General features: G+C 35.4%; 1 protein-coding gene across 4 annotated transcripts in view; it reads right to left on the reverse strand.

Annotated features, from left to right (window-relative positions):
• TBC1D19 (TBC1 domain family member 19) overlaps positions 1-22,616 on the reverse strand; it is a 141,168-nt gene that overhangs the window by 63,186 nt on the left and 55,366 nt on the right. For all 4 annotated transcript variants that reach the window (XM_041752578.1, XM_041752581.1, XM_041752580.1 and 1 more), the window contains 4 exons: positions 21,715-21,825; positions 15,104-15,176; positions 9,463-9,501; positions 7,682-7,794 (listed from right to left, as the gene is read on the reverse strand). In XM_041752578.1, coding sequence (XP_041608512.1) covers positions 7,682-7,794; positions 9,463-9,501; positions 15,104-15,176; positions 21,715-21,825 — 336 coding nt within the window. The remainder of the gene's footprint in view (positions 1-7,681; positions 7,795-9,462; positions 9,502-15,103; positions 15,177-21,714; positions 21,826-22,616) is intronic.

Genomic DNA, 22,616 nt, shown 5'->3' on the forward strand with positions numbered 1-22,616 from the left:
CAAGCAGATTACAGCTGTCTTAAAGATAGATGGAAGTATCATCTCATTGCTTTAGCTGGCCTTGTGTTCCTACAAAGCCCTCCAGTCCTTTCTCAGGCACTTTTAACCCTGGTTTCTGCCCATATCCAAACACTGCTTGGCTCCACTAGTACACGCCACTCTGTATGATTCTTGCTGAAGACATTCCTTCAGACAAGTAAGAGCTACGGGACAAGATCGTATGGGACAAAGATCTGCTGTGTGCAGCTGCCTTGGCAGGATGGTGTCTGACTCTATGTTTCCTGAAATATGATTTCTTAATCTTGAAAGATGCTTAATACACAATTCTGATTTGGGTCAAAAGTGCCCTTTGCCTGAAGATAATCTGGAGATTTACTGGCAATTTTTAGTCATTTTATTTTAATAAAATGCCTTACTTTGCTCTTATTTATGATGTTTTGATTTCTCAACTGAGGCAAGATTATTTTGTTATTTCACTGAACTCCCACTGTATCTATTGAATTAATTTCTCTCCTAGAGTAAAAGAACATTCTTAAAAACAGGAACAGTATCTAATTAAAATACCAATCCTTGACAACTGATAAAGAGCCTAGTATTATACTCCAATGTTTTTTAGGAAACATTAGAATGGAAAAGCTAGTAAGTTTAGAGTAATGCCTGTTTTTAAAAATAAATTTAAAATCACAAACTGATATGTGACTGTTATCAATATAAAGCTATAAAGAAAAAATAATCCTTCCTTTTTCCATTCTACCTTCCCAAAGAAACTAATGTTATTTGTATTGTATTTGTTAGAATTTTTAATCTGTTTTCTTCTATAGCTTTCTCTATGCTGTATAAATACATACTTGTATGTGGGGATTTGGGTCGTCATTTTTTTTTTTAACACAAACTGAAATCATACCATACTCATATTCAGCTTCTCTAACTTAGCCATATAACAGGGTCAGCCTTCTACGTAACAGGTATACATCTATCTTTCTTCTTTTTTTTTTAAGATTTTTTTATATTTATGTATTCATAGAGAAAGAGAGAGAGAGACAGAGATACAGGCAGAGAGAGAAGCAGGCTCCACATGGGGGGCCTGACACGGGACTCGATCCCAGGTCTCCAGGATCACACCCCGGGCTGCAGGCAGCGCTAAACCGCTGCACCACTGGGGCTGCCCTATCTTTCTTCTTAATAGCTACATACACATTAATATTTTTAAAGCTGTGGCATAGATCACTATTTAATAACTCTGCTATATATGGATACAGAATTTGCCTGTCACTACAAGTAACACTGTAATAAATATCTTTATTCACATGTGCTTTTGTATCTGTGGGATACACTGGCAAAGGTTAAATCTATCTTTAGCTACAGTTTGCCTGACCATTTTCCAAAAATCACCATTTCAAATTCCCACCAGAAACATATGAGAACACAGTTTACCTATATCCTCACCTCTTTTAACTCTCACAGATGAAAATTGGAGTCTGTGTTAATTTGCACTTTCCCAAATAACAATAAAGTTGAACATCCTCTCCTATGTTTACTAGGCATTTGATTTCTACTTTAATGATTTGCCTTTCATAACACCTACTTTCCTATTAGATTATATTTATTTTACTAATTTTTTTGGCTATTCATAATGTGGATTAACCCTTTGTCATTTGTATTACAAATACTTTTTCTTCAAAACAAGGTGTTGATTCTTTTTTTTTTTTTTTTAAGATTTATTTATTTATTCATTCCGAGAGCGCGAGAGAGAGGCAGAGACACAGGCAGGGGGAGAAGCAGGCTCCATGCAGGAAGCCCGATGTGGGACTCGATCCCGGGTCTCCAGGATCACACCCCGGGCTGCAGGTGGCGCTAAACCGCTGCGCCACCGGGGCTGCCCAAAGGTGTTGTTTCTTACTGATGGTATACAAGGACAAATTTTTTAAAAACTTCCTTATGTCTTGGGTTTTCTTGCTTGCCTTAGGCAAGCCTATCCCACCACATGTTTATAGAAACATTTTTTTTCTAAAATTGCTATTTTTTATTTAAATATAATGTATCTGAAATTTACTTTTGTATGTCATAAACAAAAAGTCTGTTTTCTTTCAGGAAAATGGTTAATTCTCACTATCATTTATTAAATAAACCATATATTTCCGATGGAAATAAAACTCTTTTGCTTCTCTATCAGAAATGGACAGATTCAGCAGGTAGAAAATCAGTAAGGATAAAGTTGAACACAACACCACCATCAATTAACTGGATATAATGGGCATCTATACATTACTTCATTCAACAAACAGCAGAATACACATGCTTCTCAAGCTCATGATGAACATTCACCAAGATGAATGAAATTCTGGGTCATAAAACATCCTTAATAAATTTAAAAGAATGAAAATCACACACCGTCTGCTTTCAGATCAAAATGGAATTAAACTAGGGACACCTGGCTCAGTGGTTGAGCGCCTGCATTCGGCCCAGGATGTGATCCTGGAGTCCCTGGATTGAGTTCTGCGGCAGGCTCTCTGTATGGAGCCTGCTTCTCCCTCTGCCTGTGTCTCTGCCTCTGTCTCTGTGTCTCTCATGAATAAATAAATAAATTCTTTTAAAAAATGGAATTAAACTAGAAATCAAAAACAGAAAGACAGCTGGAAAATGACCAAATATTTGAAGATTAAACAATATACTTGTGGGTCAAATAAGAACTCTCAAGATAAATTTAAAATATTTTGAACTAAATGAAAATGAAAATGCAACTCATGGAAATCTGTGGGATGCACTGAAAGTAGTGCTTAAAGATAAATTTATAGCACTGAATGAATATATTAGATAATAAGAAAAATCTAACATCAATAATCTAAGTTTCCACCTTAGGAAACTAGAAAAAGAAAAGCAAATTAAATCCAAAGTAAATAGAAAAAGGTAATCATAATATTTAAAGCAGAAATAAATGAAACTGAAAACAGAAAAATCAATACAGATAAATCATCAAAGCCAAAGCTGGTTCTGGGGCCCTGGGTGGCTCAGTTGGTTAAGTGTCTGACTCTTGCTTTCAGCTCAGGTTATGATCTCACAGTTGTGGGATCAAGTGTACTCAGCAGGGAGTCTGCTTGAGATTCTCTCTCCCTTTCCCTTTCCCCCCACTCACATGTGTGCACATCCAGCCCTCTCTCTCTAAAATAAATAAAATCTTAAAAACAAAAACAAAGTTGGTTCTTTGAAAAGATCAGTAAAACTGATGAACCTCTAGCCAGGCTAATAAGAAAGAGACACCTCAACAAAGAAGATATACAGATGGCAAACAAGCATATGAAAAGATACTCCACATCATATGTCATCAGGGAAATGCAAATTAGAACAATGAAATACCACTACACAAATCTAGAGCACTGAAAATACCAAATGGTGGTAGAAGTGGAACAATAGGAACTCATGTTCCTGGCTGGTCTCAGTGCAGAATGATACAGCCCCTTTGGAAGACAATTTGGTGGTTTCTTATAAAACTAAACATTCTAAGGGCAGCCCCGGTGGCGCGGCGGTTTGGCGCCGCCTGTGGCCCGGGGTGTGATCCTGGGGACCCGGGATCGAGTCCCATGTCGGGCTCCCTGCATGGAGCCTGCTTCTCCCTCTGCCTGTGTCTCTGCCTCTCTCTCTCTCTCTGTGTGTGTCTCTATGAATAAATAAAGTATTTTTTTAAAAATGCCATAAATAACTCAACATTTATAATTCCTAACATGTAACAGTGCTGACAAAAATCTACTTTTGAGAGAAAAAAAAAGACGCATCAGAGAATTTGAGACCTAGATGGACCTTAGAAATATCTACTATGTGTGCTTTATTTGCACATTAAAAATATGAGATCTGGTAAAGTTAATTCCCTTAGCCAAAATTACAGAACTGGCTAGTGATTGAACTAGTCCTCCTAATTCCAGTCTATGGTGTTTGGTTTCAATAATTTTTAGTGTAATTTATCCATATAAAATGAAAGAAAAAGTGGATAGAAGAGTTAAAATTTAACAATGTTATAGTGATAAGGGATAATTTTTATATTAATAGCTTAATTTTATTCTATAAAATACATAAGCATTTATAAAATGCTATGATTACCAATAACACAACAGGATATTTTTAGAGTATATTAGCTCTAGTAATATAGATATTTAAGAGTAATAAATTATAAAAAGCAATCTCTGAAAAAGAAAATAGCCCAAATTTTTAGTATCAGAGACTATTTAAAGTTTAGTACATATATTTGTTTGGTATTTTATGCAAACTTACACTACCTCTTTAACTGAAGAAAAAAAAGAAATGTATTCTCAGGAAATGAAAGACCTCAAAGAACATTCCTAACATTTTATGGCTTATTAAGCATCTAGACACTGTACAAGATACTGACATTTATAGATGGTGAAGAGGAAAAAAAGCTCTGTCCTCAGGCACTCAACCTGGAAAGGGTGGCAGCCAAAACAGTAAGAAGTATGGTACATTTCTCTGTTTTTGGGCCTCTGCTCCTGCCCTTGTTATGACGGAAAAAAAGAGAAGGAAATATCTAACTATAATGGTGATGGAAAGTAGGGGAGAGAATGTTAGAAAGACTTCTCAGAAAATGTGATGGCATAAAGCTGTGTCTGAAAGATGAATAGGAGTCTCTAAGCAGACATAAGTATGAAAAGGTTTTTTTCAGGAAGAGGAATCAGTGGTGCAAAGACAGACAATAGAGCATCTCTTGGAGGACCACCAACACAACGAGGTAAAGATTATGCCTTTTCTATTAGACATTAAGAGTCTGGCATTCTTTCAGAACAGACATTGGAGTTCTGTAACTGGAAATAAAAGTTATAAGCTTAAGAGAGTTTGGTTGAACAGAGTCAAAGCCATTAGGGGGTAAGTAACTTGTGGATGAGACAGTCCAGGGAACATGTACAGAATGAAAAGAGGATCAAAGTGCAATTCTCAGAAAGACAAGCCCTTAGGGTCCAAAAAAGGAACTCAAATGGACACACAGACACACACACACACACACACACACATTCACCAAGAAAAAAGAGGATGAATAACTAAGAAAACAGTGTGAACTAAATTAAAGACCAAGAATATCCCAAGAGCAGAGGAGGCAAAAGTATCAAATGCAGCAGACGTAAAGACTAAACTGTGTCCACTGTTTCTTGGTGACTTTAGCTAGGGCAGTTATAATCATGTAGGGGGGTATATGCCAGGACTACAGTAGACAGAGTAATTAATGATTTTAAGGAAGCAGATGCCGCCAGCATAGACTCTTCTTTCAAAAGGTTTAGCTATAAAAGTAGAGGAGGCAAGAACAGGTGTGGTTGAAGGAATCCAAATTTCTCAGGATGATTCTGTTTTTTTTCTGGGTAGGAGAAGGCGAGACTTCTCTTTGCTAAGACTCTGAAAAGAAGTATGGAGGAGAGTGAAGGTCAGGAGTTGTCGTTGACCGGGGTAAGGTTGTGGAGAACCTTTTGAACTCACTAAAGAAAATGTTAAATATTAGTACTAGCCCTGGCTATTTTATCAGTAAGTGAGTACCTAGAGCCAAGTATAGAAAAATTTTCTGTATTCTTTAATTAGCAAACTGAAATTAAGCAAAATTTTAAATACTAAATAAAATTTTGATACACACCTAGAGATTTGCATAAAAGAAAATACATAAAAGCAATCATTTTAAACTCATCACATATTTTCTTAATGAGAAAACTCCTTAATTATGATGCTCTTGTATGTGTAGCTTATTTTAAGTGATTGAAAAGTAATTGAACAAAAAGTTCTGATAAAGTATTCTTGATAAGAAGCAAATTCTTCTTCTCTTCCCACCCCCTTTCTCCCTCTAATGTGCTACTTAAAACAATTATTTTGGAATTGCTTGTTCCAGTTTGTTGAGGTAATACTTTTACAGCTGAAGATAAATGTAAGTGATGGAAAGTGTTTTATTCAATAAAATCAAAACTGCTTTTCTGGAAATATTTATCTCTATTTACAAACTTGCCATTTTGCATTTATTTTTTTTATTTATTGATTTTTAAAAAGATTTTATTTATTTATTCATGAGAGAGAGAGAGGCAGAGACAGAGGCAGAGGGAGAAGTAGGCTCCATGTAGGAAGCCTGATGTAGGACTCAAACCCGGGTCTCCAGGATCAGGCCCTGGGCCAAACGCAGGAGTTAAAACTGCTGAGCCACCCAGGGATCCCGCCATTTTGCATTTAAAAATCAAGATAACCATTAGCTCCAAAATTCAAGTGTAAAAACTGCCTTTAAACGTCATACTAAATAATTATTACCTGGGATTACTACTTTTATTCTAGGGTGATACTTCCAGAAAAATTCTAAATTTGTTTCACAAATCTGTCTCTGGAAAGACAGATTTTGTTAATCTAGATCCTGATTAGTGAAATTGGTAAGTCATCTGTACAGTTAGATCAGAATAAGAGTTACCATCTGTTCCCCAAGAGTTGATAAACTCACAAAAAATGCCCAATATACCCTCAGCATCTATTCTATAAACAGTTACTTTTAGTGTCACCACAAAAGACCAGCAAGATCATTTGGTCTAAAACTTCTCTGAAATAAATCATATTTATTCTTTCAAAAAGTAAGTAATTTTTGACAGTGCTGTTTCACAGAGAGAGATTTAAAATACAAACATACACACACAAGCACATGAATACATAATTTGCAAAGGTTAGAGGTAGTTTTTATAATAATATTAATAATATTTAATTCTCTTAAAAACTGCATTATAAATTATAACTGATTTGTAACAAAATAATATTGCAATATGTAAGTTTTATTACTACCATTAATGGTGACCCTTTGTGTCAGGCACTATGTTGGAAGACTAACATAACACAACATTTCATTTAATCACAACCACTCTATGATATAAATATTATTACCTATATTTAAGTATGGATAAATTGAAGTTTCAAGAAATTTACCTCACTCAATGGCACATTTCAAATAAGTTGAGTGAGGTAGGAGTTGAAACCAGATCCATATGATTCCAAAACACATGCTTTTAACTAAGTAGGGAAGTATTAATTCGCTATTTATTAAAATCTTCAAATGGATGGATTATATGATCAACGGGCTTAAAGCAAAAAAAAATTTTTTTTCAAAAGAATCAACGTCATAGAATTTTTCCTTATTGAATCTATTACCTATTGGTGATTTCTCTTTGTATTCATTTTATTTCCTAAAATAAAATGTTCCTATACTTAGAAAAATATTATTCCCACATAATCTGTCAGTTTTTAGAACCATAAAAATAGCACATTACAAAAGTAACTGTAAGGAAAAAGGGCTCATTTACATATGCTGGGTGGTCGTTCTTTATTTTTTCCTGTTCTAACAACACAGTTCTACCATATGTCTTCACTGATCTCCACTGGCAGACTACATTTCTTATCATTTTATTTACTGGTTTTTGCATCGATAAGTTTAAAGTATCCAACTAATAATCAATAACAAAATTTCTACATGAAGCACAGTAACTAAATTCTATTCATCTTGTCTTAAAACTCAAAACTACAGTAATTTTGAAAATAAAAGAGGGGGTAAATATGTTAGACTAAGAAAGCAAAGTAGAGGAAAAAAAAGAAAAGTATTTCTATTATGAATAACTGGTCATTGCAGAATAAAATATTAATAGCTCAAATTTGGCCCACCCTTTTTTCTTCTTACCTCAGGTTGGCTGGAAATATTCAAAATGAGAGCCCATAATTCTGCTCTCAGTGCTGTAGGGCTTCCTTGTCTGATATATTGCTGAGCAGCAGCACTATCTTGTTCTGCTAGGACTGTCAAAGTATAGAAAAATCTCATTAGAAAATTCAATAATGTCAGAAATAACACTGAAATTCTTTTTTTTTTTTTTAAACACTGAAATTCTTAATTAAGAATCTCTGGGGAAGCTAACATTTCCTTTTTATATGTAACATCACATCACGTCTTGACAACCTTCTTTAACTCTCTAAATTTTGAAGTGGCCCTATTTACAGCTCTATACATGTCAAGCCCTAAATTCCTCCACCTCCTACCCAATCTGGTAAAAGTTTTTCATGTAGGTACTTGGAAATCACTTTGCTTTAACTATAGCTCCACAGATCTGAAACTAGTGATATATGCGTGTGTGTGTGTATAATATATATATAATATATATATATACATATATATAAAACAATCTTTGGATTGCATGATCAAGTAAAGTCATATTTATAAAAAACTCAAATCTCTAATGCATATTCTCTAAGTGATGAATGTTCTAGTATTTGGAAGTAGTATGATATTTAAAGTATTATGGTTAAGAATTATGAAGGATGTACGATATCTAATCTATTAGATAACTTCTTAGCTATCTACCAAAATCAACAGAAAAGAGAGAGCTTTTTAAAAAGAGGTAAAAAATAAATAAATAAAAGATCTGATAACTTTTAAGAAGGTCAAAAACTATTTGTAAGTAGCCAAGTTCACAAAATTAATATATTATCATTTTGCTTTCATTTTCATTTTTATTTTCCTTAATGAAAATACCAGCTATTAAGTATGGAAAGACAATCTCTCCCAAAACAAACAAAACAAAACAAAAAAAGCAAAATAAGACATACCAGACAACTGCTGATATTTATCTAACATAGTGTTTTCTTATTATCTCCTTCTTAAAAGGGGGGGAAGAAGCTTATACTAAATGAAAATGACATAACCAAAAGAAATAAAGGGATCATGTAAAATAAAAAGAGATGAGACATATTCTTTAACTTGCTATTGTGTTTAATGCAAATGTCAAACATGAAGGAAAAATGATGAAGCTTTGAATAAATATGATTTTGAAAAATTGAACTAGGGAGTTTAATATAGGACAATATAATTGCCATAGAAGGTAGACTCTGACACAAAGACTTATCTACATTTCATATTTCAAAGACAAAACAAGATTTATAAAAACAAGGAAAAGAATCTTCAAAAGACAGGGAAAATTATTCCCCAGAACAGTAAGAGCCGCTTTGGTTATTAAGTCTCACTGTTGTGAACAGTCATCAAGATGTATGAAAGTTATAGTTTCTCCTGATGCAGGGGCATATTCCCATTAACGCTAATGAGAAGTGTGTGGGCGCATCAAAGAGAAAGCCTGCCTCTTTGATTTTAAAATGAAATTCTACTGCTGAATGGAATAAGCTAACATCCTAGAAGAATATGTGTCTGCATTTATTATTTCCTTTTTAGTGAACCATCTGTGTACTTCTTTATCTAACATTTATTGATGAAGCCAAAATGATGTATTTTTCCTCTTTATAAAGATTCCCATAAAAAAAAGATTACCATTATATTAGCTACGCAGTTAAATATTACTCTTTTTTAGATTTTTAGATCTTCAGAGATTGAATTTCAGTTGGAGGTACAGAATGCAGACATTTACTTGAGACGGTTTCATTTTCTGTATAGTTTTATAAGTATAATCAAAAACTTACCTTTTTGCCCAATACGTACATGCTCATTTTCAAAAAGTTCTAAAAATTATAGAATAAAATTATTAGATATAAATATGATCAGCCATATTTAGAACAATATTAGGTATATTTTTTGGCTACTGGTACTGTTTTAAAGCTGAATGGCTCTATAGAAAACTAAGAATATCTTTATATGCAGAAAAATTTTTCTAGGTTGTTTACAGTTCTTAGAAATTAAAAATGGGTTAAGTAAATTTAATCAAAAGCAAAAACTGATAACTTTGTTAAAATAAAACAGAGTATCTTTTCACAACAGAAATATGTCTACTCATCTTGACAGCTTCATTTGCAAAGCCCTACTTCTGCTCTCTAATCTGCCACGAAAGTATGTCTAAAAAAAGCCTTAATGCTATTATAGGTAAAATCCCACTATACAAATGCCATTTTAAAAGATTATATGGGAGAAACAAACATTTGCTTTTTTTATAAAGAATTTATTTTTTTAATCATTTTGAGAGACAGTGAGCACTCAAGAGACAGGTGGAGGAAGAGGGGGGAGAGAGGGAATCTCAAAGAGACTCCATGCTGAGCGTGGAGCCCAGTGTGGGGCTGGATCCCACCACACTGGAGATCATGACCTGAGATGAAATCAAGAGTTGGACACTTAACTGACTGAGCCACCAAGGTGCCCCAAAGATTTGCTTGCAAAGTACCAATCACAATGGGAAAAGATCATAAAGTAAACCACATTGAAAAAAGAAAAAAATGGGCACCTTGGTGGCTCAGTTGTTTAAGTGTCTGCCATAGGCTTAGGTCATGATCCCAGGGGTCCTGGGACTGAGCCTGAGTGGGGCTCCCAACTCAGGAGTCTGCTTCTCCCACTCCCTCTGCCCCTCCCCTCCCCTCCTGCACACACACTCTCTCTCTCAAATGGATAAATAAAATCTTAAAAAAAAGAAAAAGAAAAAGAAAAAAAACTCCTGCTCATCAAAAGATACTACTGAGAGTGAAAAGGTATGTCTCAGAGTAGGATAATATATCTGCAATACATATACCTGGCAAAGGACTTGTATCCAAAACCTGTGAAGAATTCCTGGTAAAGACAGACAACTATCTGACACAATAGGCAAAACATGGGAACAGTTTCTTTACAAAAGAGGAGACCCAAAGGACCGGTAAAGTTATGAAAAGAGGCTCAACCATATTAGTCATCAGAGAAATACAATTAAAACCACTATGAAATACACACCACCACAATGACTAGAAAATGAAAAAGACGGACAATTCTACACGCAAAGAAAATGGAGCAAATGAACTTTCCATACAAAGGTGGTGGGAATGTAAAAGCAGTGTAGCCACTTGGAAAACTGGCAGCACCTACTGACACCGAGTGTATGCACATCCTAGGACATTAGCAGCTTACTCTCAAGTATATACCTTAATGAAGGCACATGCACCCCAAGGGACACATACTAGAATATTCATGGAAGCACTGATGGTAATGACCAAATAGTGGGAACAACTCAAATGACCATCAGTAGTAGAAATCACCAACTGTACGATCCCACATCTATAAAGTAAAAAATAGGTAAAACTACCCTATGACATTAGAAGCCAGGACTGTTACCCACAGAGGTGGCAAAGTCTAGAAGTGTACCTGGAGGCTTCTTGGATGCTGGTAATACTCTATTTCTTGATCTAATCGGAGGTTTCACAAGTGTGTTGTTCACGTCATAAAAATTCATGGATCAAATATTCAGGATTTGTGTCCTTTTTAGTATATGCATTATACTACTATAAAAGCTATTCACAAATTAGAGCAAAAAAAGATTATGAAACTATGAGGGGGAAAGCTTTTAGCTCTTCTCATCCCAGAGAAAATCAGTTTTTCAACTTTTTTTCTTCCTCTTTCTCTCCACCATCTGAGGAAGGAGGAGCTATTAATTGGATTTGTTAGATTCCACAACAGTGATTAGTTGGCTTTTTCTAATGAATGGGATAACTGTGTGTTAAGGGCCATGAACACACATGTGACTGTCTGCGTAAGTAGGGTCTGGATCCCCTGGCAACCTGGTGGGTATGTTGGCACTTGACTCCCTCCTGAGCAGAATGCTCATGCACAGAACACGTAAAGAGTTGTCTGAACTCAGTGGCCTGCTGGTGGTGAGATCTGGGCATTGAGGGAGAAGGAGATCGTCCTGGGCTAAAATTTTAACACAGTTTTCTAAAAAGCGTGGTCTGTGATTCCCCAGGTTCAGCCCAGCTAAACATAAAATGGTACCATACTTCATCCTTCCATTTGTTAATATTTTCAGTGTTAATTTTTTTAGATTTAAAAAATTATCCATAAACCTGGTTTTACTAAATAGAATATGTGATCCAGAGTGCCCTATTCTTTTAGCTTACTTTGTCCCTAATGGCTATGAAGTAATTAGTTGGGCAGATTATACAATGACCAGGTAAAGTGTTTGGGGTTCCTGCCAACATATGATCATTTTCTATAACTAAAGTATTTGAATATATTTATTTAAAAGACTGTATATACAATAGCAATACCAGTCACATTTTAATTAGCTATTACTGCCAAGACTTAATAACCAAAGAATCAAACACTGTCAGCCAATTCTTGTCTCTTTCACAAGTGGATGACACTACTGGATGATAGTGCTTTATCACTGAAAGTAGTATGAAATAAAAATAGGGAGACTTCTTTATAGAATTTACTTACTCAGTTATGTGACATACAATGATTTTGCTTTTTAGGTGCTATTTTCGAGTCCAAGAATACAAAGCCCAAAAAAGTCAGAACCAGAATTTTCAATCTGTCAACTCAAAAAATGCTTGTTATGTTGTTGTTAACTACGTTAATAAATTTATCTGTATTAACAGATCTATATAATGCATCTATACAAATAAATCTTGCTTGAAAAAAAAAGTGCTCTGGTAAGATGAATTGGGAAGATTCTGAGCTAGAAGTTTACTTGGGATTTCTCACAGTCTTTAAGGCACTAACTTAACACACTGTGTATCTTTCCCAAACCTTATTTGGCAGCGAGATCCTCTCTTTCACAGGACATCTATCTGATGAACACTTCATGGAAGACACTTCAGGAAATGCTGAGCCAACTAAAGAAGCTTTTTTCTTTTAGAAATAACAAACTAGAAAATCTCTATTTAGCAAAAACCCTTGTAATAAATTATGTATATTCAGACAGTAATATCAGACATACGACCCCCTCCTTTATCATAAAAGCTTATGAAACAATGCTAATCTTGCTCATCCTTTTAGCATAAGTCTTATAGTTTCCACTGTAAGTATGCATACATGTGTATATGTGTATTTAAAATAATGCATATTCATGAGTTTGTAGGAATAATGAATATGTCTAATTTTAAGTTACTTATTTATTTTTTAAAAGATACATTATTCAGCATCATGATCAGACTATCACGTTTAGCAATCAACAGCATGGGTGCAAAAAAAAAAATCTACATTAAAATCCTTTGTTGGAGTGTTTTACACTTTCTACAGAAAATAACCTGTTATACAATTAGTCACAAATACAGTCCTCGAGTTCTTTGCCCATACGCAGGAGTACTGTCCAACACACGTCTTCTTTGTAGCAGCTAGGCCCTGCCACCCCTGTGCTTGGCTGAGCTGAGTTCACAAACCTGTTATAACCTGTAGCTTCCCTGCCACTTCTCTGGCTCTCCTCTCCTGCTTAAGCTTTGCTTCCTGGCAGTAACGAAAACCTTCTGCCACTGTCCTAGCTGCTGCTGCTGCTGGAACCACCACAGCCACCTTGGCTTCCGGGTTTGGCAAAGTATTGGCCTCCATCACCACAGGGGCCAGAGCTTCTGCCTCCAGAATGTCCTCCTTTCATGGGTCCAAAACTTGAGGATTGATTGTTGTAACTGCTAAAATCATGACAGGTTCCACCACCTCCAAAGTCGCTTCCATCATTACCAAATCCATCCTAGCCAGCCCCACTGCCACTGTATCCACCACCACACTGCCACCGAAGCTACCTCACCCAGTGAAGTTCCCACCATGACCGACATTGTTATTCCCAGCAAAACCACCTCCGCAACCACATCCAAAGTCTGCAGCACCACTCTGACCTCTGGCTGGATGAAGCACTAGGCCTTCTCTTGCTTAAATAGGGCTTTCCTTACTTCATAGTTGTGGCCATTCACACTATGGGATTTCTGAGTGATAATCTTGTCTACAGAGTCAGGATCATCAAATGTTACAGAAGCCACACCTTGCTTTGTGCCACCACCTCGGTCAGTCATGATCTCAATCACTTCAATTTTCCCCATATTCAAAAATAATCTCTAAACTTCTCTAAACTTCCCAAATACTCATCAATAGTGGAATGGATAAATAGATGTGTGGTATATTAATACAGAACACTATAATGCAAAAAGAAAAAAAAAGGCCCACAAATACATCCAACAATATGACTGAATCTCACAAACATAACGTGGAACAAAAGAAGTCAAACATTAAAGGGTACATAATTTTAGCTTCCATTCATATGAAGTTCAAGAATTGCCAAAATTAATCTATACTGCTAGAAATCAGAATAGTGGTTATCTTTGAAAAAGGGAAGATTGAAAGAGGGTAGGGGGAAGCTTTGATTTATTGATCTGGGTTGTATTTTAAAAGGTGTGTCCAATTCACAAAAAATTCATAAGAAATTCAATGATATGTGTACTTTTCCTTTTTTTTTAAGTAATCTCTACACCCACCCATGGGGCTCAAACTCACAACCTAAGATCAAGAATCACACACTACCAACTAAGTCAGGCAGGTGCCCCCGTACTTCTCTATACACATCATACATTAAGAAGGTTTTAAAAATAGTAATAGTCCATACGTACTAGAGCAGCTGGGATTAAAATGAGATAATACACATGTAACATATAGGTACTCAGTGGCTGTTTATTATATATTTTTATTATTATTAACATTATTAACAATAAGAAATTATAATTATATTATTATTAACAATAAGAAATAGCCAACATCTTTATTTTACAGAGAAAAAAATTAGTTCAAAAATGTAAAGTGACTTGTCCAAGTCACAGGGCTAGATGGTGGTAGAGGAAAGACTAGAACAATTCCACTACAATTTAGGCCTTCTGTATTTTAAGTCAATTTTTACTTCTTGTTTATCATAGCTAAATATCAATCTAGTCTTTTATGAGAAACTTAGTATTTGTGCACAAAAAAAGAAAAGCTAGGGAAATTTTCTGTTTGGTTAAGACTTAAAAGACACTAATTTTACAGCCTAAGTTTATACAAGTAGAATATCAGTACACAATTAACTTGGTGATACAAACAGTAATAAAAATAGGTAATAACGGCCAGTACATGGAAACATGAGTGGTGCCAGAGATGATTTTGCCAACAAAGTGACTTATGTCTAATGACTTTTCAAAATTAAACACCTTCAAATAAAAAGATAAAATCTAGTTGAATTCTGATAATGACAACATACAGAATTCAATTCAATAATTAACAGTAATCAAGAAGAAAAAAACTATGCTTGGTTTTCAGACATAAAAAAGTTACTAGATTAATTTGGAAATGGCAAGACGAGCCTTCAATTCACTCTCATTTATCATTAATATGCCGTATGGGAGAAACACTCACCAGGAGGCACTTGTGTAGAATCATCTATACCCAGCTGTCCTGTAGTTAAGCCAAGTTCAACAAAAAATTCTTTCTGGAAAATAACACAGAATTAACATACATCTCAGACTTTGCTACATAATATTTAAAAAATCAGCTTCCTCAAAACATCAGCTTAAATAAAAATCACAAAGTAAAATGAATTTTGCTTCATTCAAATATCTAAAAAAGAAAAAAATATATTATTGAACTTTTCAAGAGTAATACATTGCTTCAAAATTTTGAATTTTTGGGATCCCTGGGTGGTGCAGCGGTTTAGCCCCTGCCTTTGGCCCAGGGTGCCATCCTGGAGACCCGGGATCGAATCCCACATGGGGCTCCTGGTGCATGGAGCCTGCTTCTCCCTCTGCCTATGTCTCTGCCTTTCTCTCTCTCTCTCTCTGTGTGACTATCATAAATAAATAATTAATTAATTAATTTAAAAAAATTTTTTTTGAATTTTTAAGCAACAGACTAATTATAGTAAATTAAGTAAATTACCATGTAAGACATGGTAATTACACTTTTAAGTAAAGAGCTAATAACACTCAAATTATTCCTGAAACACACACACACACACACACACAGACACACACAGAGCATGTGTAGAATTTATCAATTTTGTCTTCTAAATTCATTGTCTAAAATTACCAACATAATTCTCTACCTGTGTTTTCTATGGTACTGGACTTCATTCCACTTTAAATCAACTAAACACTGCAAATATCCAAAACAAGTTAAATTAATTTTTAAGTAAAATTAGACGATCAAGTGTTCTGTTAAACTAAGAATAAATTAGATTTATTCTCCAGACTTCCTCCACTTATCTAGTAATGTCTAGGGAAAATCATGTTTGTCTGTTATTTTTTAAATATACAAACTCCCCATATAATTCACATTATTTTTATTCCCTAATTAAATATTTCTATTAATATTTGCCTCAGTTTTATTATTCTAATTGCTAAAACCAAACTTCCTTCTCCTTTAAAAAATGGAATTAGTTTTAATCTTTCATAATTATGTATTATTATTTAAGTTAATGATTTATTTGTGCCCTCATAAAAGTTATCCAGCCTAACGTGCACACTCATTTTATTTCTAAATGTATAGTATCTAATGTTTAGTATCAATTTTAAATAACTGATGTTACACTCAACTTTTAACTAAACTTGATTTTTATCTGTACTTTAAAAAAGCACTTCAATTTATGTTTCCAATTTTTAATGACTAAAGAGGTAAAAAGAAAAATTTAATGTTATTCTTCCACTTTCAACCAGTCTTCTACTTATTTTAAATACTGTTCTTTCATTGAAATCATTAGAATTAATGATAAGGTATTTGGTTATTTAATAGTTTTGCCCTCTCTACTACAGAAGGGACTTAGGTTCAAGACACATTTCAATATTAGCTTCTGTAATCATAGTGAAGAATTTTACTTAGGCTAAGACATGTATGTTAAGATGTAGAAACAGAACTCAGAATATTCATTTTCTATTTAACCGTTCTGTACTATTTTTCACTCGGTATCAGTAGACCTGTGCCCCAATCTCTGATTTCCTTCAAAACTCACCCAGGGTATTAGGCCTTCTTGGATGCCTTCTTTGTTATTCTAGGTTAATATAAACAACTTTCTCTGCATATGTATTACCTTTTATAAACCTCCAGCAAAGCACAGGATCACATCATATCGAAATTATCTTTTTACTGTCCATCTCCCCATTAACCCGAAGTTCCTGGAAAGGGCTGTCTCTTGCACATATTTGTACCCTACTGGCATTGTGCTAAGCGACACAGAATAGAGGGGCTCAATAAATACTGAACACCCTGCTGAGCTCTAGTTTCCAACCTGTTGCCTCTACATGACTGAATCAGTCAATAGGAATAAGTTGACAACTTCACTTTAGAGTTAATAAGTTTCAGTTAATTTAAAAAACGTCCTTTTAACATGGATGAGTCTATACAATATTGTAAACTAGGTTTGAAAGCCATCTATTACAGGGTCATATGACTCAGTAAGCCTCACCAAATTCAATACTCATATGGACAAACCAGAATCTAAAATAAACCATGCAGGGACGCCTGGGTGGCTCAGCGGTTAAGCATCTGCCTTCAGCTCAGGGCATGATCCTGGAGTCTGGGGATCGAGTCCCACCATTGGGTTCCCTATGAGGAGCCTGCTTCTCCCTCTGCCTGTGTCTCTGCCTCTCTCTTTCTCTCTCTCATGAATAAATAAGTAATATCTTTAAAAAAATGTATCCTGGAGTCAGAATCATATCACCAGATCCTATGACTCAAGGAAGGTAGGAACAACTAGCCCTAGTCACAGTATAAAGAGAAAGACTAACCATAACACTTAGTAGTGGGTATAGCCACAATTTTTTAAAAAAAATTAGCCATAGCCTTTTGGTTCTTCAACAGCTAAGAATGAATCCACATCAGCTCCGGGTCCCCTCAGAAAGACAAAAGACATAACTAGTCCCACTCATGCACATACTAAACCTTTTCATACAGTATCCTTCCCCTGTCTCTACCTCGCAAACTCCCTCACACTAGTTCAAATGACAGTACCTCTAAGAAGACTTCCCACCACTTCCAGCAGAAGAATCTGTCACTTCCTCTTCTGTTCACATTATATAAACTACTACTTATAGGACTTCTAACACTTTTTAAAATAATTTCTTAAAAATTTATTTTTTATCAAAGTTTTAAAAGTCATGTAATTAAGTAATGTAAGTAATAGTAATTAGCAGTTATATACTATTTACTAGGCTCCAAGCACCATCTATATGCTTTATATATTATTTTAGTTTCTTAGGGCTTCCATAAAAAAAAAAAAAAAAAAGAGTACCACTAACTGAGTAGCTTTAAACAACAGTAATTTATTCTCACAGTTTTACAGGGTAGAATCAATACGTTAGAAGGCCATGCTCTCCCTGAAGACTTTAGGGGAGACCTGTTCTAAGCCTTTCTCTTAGCTACTGGTATTGCTGGGAGCCTTTGCTGCTCCTTGGCTTATAGATGCCTAACTCCAATCTCTGCCTCCCCTGTCTTATTATAACTCCTTGTATGTTTCTCCTCTAGTCTCTTCTCTTTTTTTTTTTTAAAGATTTATTTACTTACTTATGATAGACACACACATAGAGAGAGAGGCAGAAAGACACAGGCAGAGGGAGAAGCAGGCTCCACACAGGGAGCCCGACGCGGGACTCCAGGATCGTGCCCTAGGCCAAAGGCAGGCGCCAAACCGCTGAACCACCCAGGGATCCCCTATCTCTTCTCTTCTTATAAAAACACTGGTCATATTGGGTTTAGGGCCCACTCTATTTCCACAAGATCTTTCCGTAAGATTGACGGATCTACAGTGACCCTATTTCCAAATGAGGTTACATTACTGGAGGTTGGGACCTCAACATATCTTTTTGAGGGACACAATTCAACCCATAATTTACAGCTTGTTGATCTGCACAATACTTCTATGAGATATTATCATCCCTATTTTACAAATAAGAAAACTAAGGTTCAAAAAAAAAAAAAAGAAAGAAAGAAAGAAAGAAAACTAAGGTTCAAGAAAACTTGCCCAAGGTCATATAGCCAGTAAGGGACAGAGCAAGAATTTAAACTCCAATTAGGTGCCTTCAGAGTCTAACTAACTAACCATCGTGCTATACAGTCTCCACATACAGCAAACAGTTTAAGAAGTCAAATGACCTTGGGTTTACCTTCACCCAGCACTGTTGCCCTGAAAATGTACTGGATCTCTCTCTCTCTCTCTTTCTCTCTCTCTCTCTCTCACACACACACACACACACAAGCACAAATTGTGGTGAGGAATGCCAGCTATATCAAGCAATATACTTTGCTGAAAAAATATGACCTTTGATGATAAATTATATTTGAAATGGAAGACTGGGGGGATCCCTGGGTGGCTCAGTGGTTTGGCACCTGCCTTTGACCCAGGGCGAGATCCTGGAGTCCCGGGATCGAGTCCCGCATCACGCTCCAGGCGTGGAGCCTGCTTCTCCCTCTGCCTGAGTCTCTGCCTCTCTCTCTCTCTCTCTATCATAAATAAATAAATAAATCTTTAAAAAAAAAAAAAAGAAATGGAAGACAGACAGGGCTATAAAAACCTATTGGAAAATACAGGCCATAGTTGCCTGATGTGGGGTCTCTTGACAGGACTTGGAAGCTATGTTCATGTGTATCATAAGAAACAGCTCCTATTGTCTATAAGACTTCCCTATGTTGTGCCTATGTTACTTTGTCACTTCCAATCGCATGCCTTCCTTGTTGGGGCTGGGAAGTAGCACAAGGTTGGCTGTAAGGACTCTCAGCCTGACATACAGACATGCTTTGTTTTCTGTCCCATACTATTATACAAATCTAAGTGAACCTGATCCCAGGTTATAACCTATTGTATCCTGTGAGTGTGAATGTAACTTCAAAACTGAAACAATTATTAGTCTCATGGTAAGCATTCATTCTCTAAATTGGCTGTCTTTATTTTTTCGCTTTAGTTTTTGCTTCTGCCTTTCAAATTGGAAGATTTCAAGTATCTAGAGATCCTAGGTTGGTCAGTCATATTTAGAATGAGGGAATAAACAAGTGCCCAGAAGTGGAGTCTGCAAGGATTGGGCACAGGCACAGTGGAGGGAAAGAACTGGGCAGGCACAGTGATGGAGGCAGGAGATGATGAGAGTAGTCTCACCACTTGATCAACTTTCACTTAGTGTCTCTGTTTTCAAAACAGTGTCTCAGTATTGCACTACTTTAAATCGGAAGTCACTGAATTCTTAGCCTCTCTGACTCTTTTTCTCTCACAAATATGTCTCAGGGGAAGGAGAAGTCACTTGAATATGCAACGTGCCAAGAGTCTGGGGTCTATTCTCTCCTGATACAGACTTTCACATAGTCTCATTTTTAAGCCTATGGTTCACCAAGACTTTCTATAACATGGGGTGTCTCCAATTCTTGAGCCTTTGCAAAGTTCTATGGAGAAAATCAATTTGCTTCTTATATTAGTGTCTGGTCAGAAAACAGAAATCATACCAGAAATGTGACAAGGAAAAACAGAATTAGCAAATGTAGAAAGCAACTATGATTTCTAGACTGATGAAGAAGGAACCAAGAAGGAACTAAGAATTCAGGAAAGAGCTCCCTGCCCTCAAGACTGAGATTGAGACTTTTTTTTTTTTTTTAACAAAATGCTTACCAGAAGTTGTAGTTATCATCTGTTATCATACAAAGTTATTACACTATTACCTGACTATATTCTCTAAGCTGCACTTTTCAGAGCTGTGATTTATCTATTTTGTAACTGGAAGTTTGTATCTCTTAATCCCCTTCGCCTACTTTGCCCATCCCCCCACCACTCCCCACTCTGACACCACCAGTTTGTTCTCTGAATCTGTGAGTTTATTTCTGGTTTTTGTTTGTTTTCTTTTTCAGATTCCATGAGATTCAGTCTCTTAAGGATAAAGAATGGCTGCCCCAGGAATGTGTGTGGGGGTTAGAGAGGGTGGGTGAAGAAATTTGCCAGAGGGTACAATCTGTAGCTGGTTCCCCAGCTGATCTGCTGCCTTCTGAACATAAGATCCAGGAAGGGAAGGCCTTTTCTCCTGTTATGGTCTTGCAGGTGCCCCAACCCTAACCCTCAACTGATAAACCCTAACATTAAGCCAGTTAGCAAAAGAGGAGTGTTTGTAAGATCTAGCTCCAGCAAAATAAAGCAGAGCAAAAAAAGGTACATACAGAGATGAAGATAAATTGATTATTGGTATGCCTCTTATCTGTACCTCCCCCATCTTCCAGAGAGAGGCATATGGGCTTGATCTTCTTCTGTGTTTAAGTCAGTTATCATCTTCCTACCAGCTCTCCAGCTGAATATATTAACACAGTTATAAGTTGTTTCCTAGTTTCACCAAAGACAGTATTTATAGTTTTGTGCTCCTTTTTGCTTTGGGGTGATTAGCAAGAAAGGGAGTGATAATTTCTTAACTCCACCATCAGGAATTCTCCCCATCTTTCTGTAATTGCTGTTTTAAAACTTCCTCACCAAAATGTGACATACAGACATGCTATGTTTTCTGTCCTGTACTATTCTACAAATCTAAGTGAGCCTGATGCCAGTTTATAACCTATTGTATCCTGTGAGTGTGAATGTTGACAGTTTCCAGAACAAAGACAATCTCTACCACATCTTCCTTTCCCTTTATCTTCCTCAGTGCCTCATTTGGTTAAGTTTAATAAAAGGCTGGTTGAATTAAATAAAATGAACATTCCTTAAAAATTTTTAATAAAATTCACAAGTTGCTTCAATGAGTTTTATTGCCATATATCACACACCTGAATCTCAACAAACAGTCTTATAAATCTATGCTGTTGATTAAAATGAGAAAAAAAGAAAAAGCATTTATATAGGTCCATGAGAGCTCATCTTTAGTCCTACTAGCAAAGTAACTCACTCTCTGTATGTTTACAATAGAAACATTTCACTTCATTTAATGAGCAGACAGTCCTTGTTGCTTGCTGCACTAGAATATTTTTCTAATAGTGTCTTCTAAAATATGTAATATTTTGAATGACTATACACTTACCAATTCAGGGATGTCTTTTACTTTCAGAGGAACTTGGATTAAACCCAAATGAGTCCTGAAACTAAGAGAATCACCATTTTCATAATTTGGGTTGCGAAGATTAATTAACACCTTTAAAAACAAATCCAACAAAATTGGTTAGTTTCTTTATAAGATATTTACACTTATAAAATTGGCAATGATGTTCTTGGTGTATAATCAAAATTAAAAACCATTTGGGGCTATGCATATACTTTAATTGCATTCTAAAATACCATAAAATTGTACTGATATGTTAAAATACCATAGACATGCTTTAAATTTAATATTTCCACTGATGATCTACCATATGAAAGTCTAAAAAGTTAAGAATTTAATTAGAATGAAAAACCTTTCAATGGTAATAAAAAAACCTGCTTGATTATAATATTTAACCAGAGAAGGTGAGAGAAAAATTAAAATTGCTTGATTGTAACATTTGCCAGGGAGTTTTAGAATCAGCTGTAGATCTTTCAAAAACAGCTACTGACAACATTTTTAGATAGTGGAATAATATTGTAGAGTATTGCTTCTAAATCAAACTCACAAGAAAAAAAAATCCAGAAGCCAAGCTAACAAGAAAGATTGCTGAAAGCTTATATATTTTCAGAATTAAAGATAAAAAAACTCTTAGATATTTACATATCCTTTAATCTGGAAATCACACTTCTATGACTATAGAAATAATTAAGTTGTTTGCAAAGATAGTGCAAAATGTCAATGAAGTACTGTTTATAACAGAAAAAAAGGATCAATTAACCAACAGGCCTGAAGGAAACAGAATGTTATGATTATTAAAGAGAAAACACAAAAATTACATGAACTTTCAGCCCTTAAGTGCTAAAAAAGTGAAGAGTTTGTGAGAAATCTTTAGCAAGCTAAGA

The sequence above is a fragment of the Vulpes lagopus genome, chromosome 4 (assembly GCF_018345385.1).
Source record: "Vulpes lagopus strain Blue_001 chromosome 4, ASM1834538v1, whole genome shotgun sequence".
In the NCBI taxonomy this organism is placed as follows: domain Eukaryota; kingdom Metazoa; phylum Chordata; class Mammalia; order Carnivora; family Canidae; genus Vulpes; species Vulpes lagopus.